The 2720-nt window shown below is 38.9% G+C and overlaps 1 protein-coding gene across 2 annotated transcripts in view; it reads left to right on the forward strand.

Annotated features, from left to right (window-relative positions):
• The window catches only part of NPSR1 (neuropeptide S receptor 1), a 158664-nt gene that overhangs the window by 108515 nt on the left and 47429 nt on the right, over positions 1-2720 (forward strand). For both annotated transcript variants that reach the window (XM_018571332.1, XM_018571339.1), the window contains one exon: positions 1574-1775. In XM_018571332.1, coding sequence (XP_018426834.1) covers positions 1574-1775 — 202 coding nt within the window. The remainder of the gene's footprint in view (positions 1-1573; positions 1776-2720) is intronic.

Consider the following 2720-nt stretch of genomic DNA (forward strand, 5'->3'; position numbering starts at 1 on the left):
GGAGATCAGCTCCTTGCTGATCTCCGTCCGGGCTGTGAATGCAGAAGTGATGTGTATTACATCACTTCCGCATTCACCTGTCAGTCATCTGGCTACTATAGCCACAGAAAAGAAGCTGATGAAGCAGATCTGTGCTTCATCAGCTTCTTTTGGGGTCCCCAGGTGAAATTAGGGGTCCTAGAGACCACTAATGTCTCCATAAAAGAGGACCTGTCAGTGTGCCTTTGCTATTATATAGGGGGGATTATCCCCCTATGTGATAGCAATAACAATAAGTGTAAAAACAAATAAATATAAATAAATATAAATAAAAAAGTAAAAAAAAATAAGTCACATATAAAAAAGATTTAAAAATCCCTCTAAAATGTTTAAGTCCCCCCACCCCCACGTTTACGCACATATAAACGTAAATATGCGTCAGATGCGCCAGCGCGCAAAAACGACAATTGCGCAACACACGTTACATATTGCCGCGATTGTTGGCATGAGAGCAATAATTTTAGGGCCACCAATCACTGCTAACACTAAACTGATGACCGGTAAAAGCTTTTTAGGTGTTGCCTACGGCCAATTTTGGGTAATGTAGTTTTTTGAGGTTTCACGCACGTGCGCAATTTTAAGGCTTGACATGTTTGGTGTCTTTTTACCTGACGTGACCCCACTTTTTATATTTTACCAAACAATTGGGTAATAATAAATGTTTTAGAATTTAATATAGGGGAAACATTATTTTTTTTATTTTCTGTAATTTTTCCTTAATATACTAAAAAATAAAAACCTCAGTGGTGATTAAATACCACCAAAAGAAAGCCCTATCTGTCCCCAAAAAATGGTCTAAAATTAATTTCAGTACAGCATTGCATGACGGAATAAATGTCAGTCAAAGTACTGCAGTGCTAAATACTGAAAAATGGCCTGGACAGGAAGGGGGCCTAAACACCACGGACTTCAAGTGTTTAAGCAATGTTAGGATCCCTTCAAAATAATCTTTTGAAAAATGTAATAATAGTATCAACTTAAAAAATCAGTATTTAGGACTTTTATCTTCCCTGACAGAATTCAGTCCTATAGATCGCTTTTAACATGTGCCATGTTATGCAAAGGACATTGTCAGTAGCCTAATGTTACTAAAAGTGATAATTTGAGGAGCCTTAGAGTGATACCACAGTAAGAACAATTGAGAAAACAGAGATTGATTGCCTGTCCTCAATTATATTGTGCAAAACACAAAGCATAGATATTTTAAAAAGTACAACCTGAAGCATTTATTCACTTATCAAAAAAATTATACTAATGTAGGTAAAGAGAATTTATTTTTCATTATTTAATTATTGTTCCTTATGTATTCAAATTTATTATTTTCTCTGTACTGAGCAAAAAATGCAATGAAGTAAATTGATTAATTCAAGTCATGTTTCCATAGGCACCAACAGTCTTAAACCATTGTCTCTGTTTTAATTATTATGGATGAAACACTGGATGAATGCAACTAACATAACCTACAGCTTGAAACGTTCTAAAGGTTAATGCATAGTTGCATGGTAGATAATACATTTGCATTTTTTGCCCACAGAAAAACAAGCAAAGATATTAATTACAGCTGCATGGACACTTTCATTCCTGTTTTCAATTCCTACATTGATTATTTTTGGAAAGATACAACTTCCAAATGGAGAAACTCAGTGCTGGGCCCTTTGGCCAGATGATTCTTACTGGAAACCCTATATGACAACTGTGGCCTTGCTGGTATATTTCATTCCTTTGATCATTATAAGGTAAATATCCAACATGAACTTCTCTAAATGTACAGATTCCAAACAACACACAGTTTTTAACAATGTATTTATATGAAGAAGACTGTACAACTACCCAATACATTGTTTACACAATCATTTTGCTCTTTTTCTCTTATCAAGAAAATCTGCATTTGGACTTCTTTTTTAGCATTTTCCACTCAGTGTTACTTCATGAACATAAAGCTAACTCATGTACTTGTGTAGGTCATCTTAATATGTAGGACTTTCTTGTGCCCCAGAGGCAAAGACAGTTTTAATATATGTGTAGGGTTACACTAATTTGAATTAATAGATGCTCATTTGGTGTATATAGTTGATTATTAGTTTATACAGTTAAATTGCAGATGTGGTGAAAATTGCAGATGTAGTGTTATATTGACAAAAAAGGTTTTCATTTTTGAGATGCTTATTTGTTTCTCTTTTATATTAGCTATATTAATAACCGGAAGACTTATATTAATAAGTCTTCCGGCAATATAAAATTGCAGCCCTGGAGGTTTGGATCTATAATGAGTCCAACAGTGGTGGAAGTACCGCCGGTGCAGCCTGGGGGGGCCAAGCACCAGGGGCGGACTGGGCCGGGAGGCAGGGGGCAATTGCCCCCCGGGCCTCTCTGCTGCCTTTAAAAACGGCCGTCAGGGGGCCCGTCACCGACCCCGCTAAATGAAGCCTCTGGCCGCTGGTGCAGTGGCTTCCTCCCTTTGCCGTCTCTCTGCCACTTGCACCGCATCAGATGTGGCTCTGTAATCGCGCGGCCACTTGCTCATCAAGGGGGTCCTCAGGAGGCCCTGTGGGTGGCCCTCTACAGTGCCTGATTAGAGGGCCGCATCTGCCTGATCCAGCCAGCCCGGATCGCATCGGTATGTGATCCAGGCTGGCTGGATCAGGCAGACGCGGCCCTCTAATCAGGCACTGTAGAGGGCC

This window comes from Nanorana parkeri, unplaced genomic scaffold, assembly GCF_000935625.1.
Source record: "Nanorana parkeri isolate BGI_ZX_2015 unplaced genomic scaffold, ASM93562v1 scaffold41, whole genome shotgun sequence".
NCBI classification, from domain to species: Eukaryota; Metazoa; Chordata; class Amphibia; order Anura; family Dicroglossidae; genus Nanorana; species Nanorana parkeri.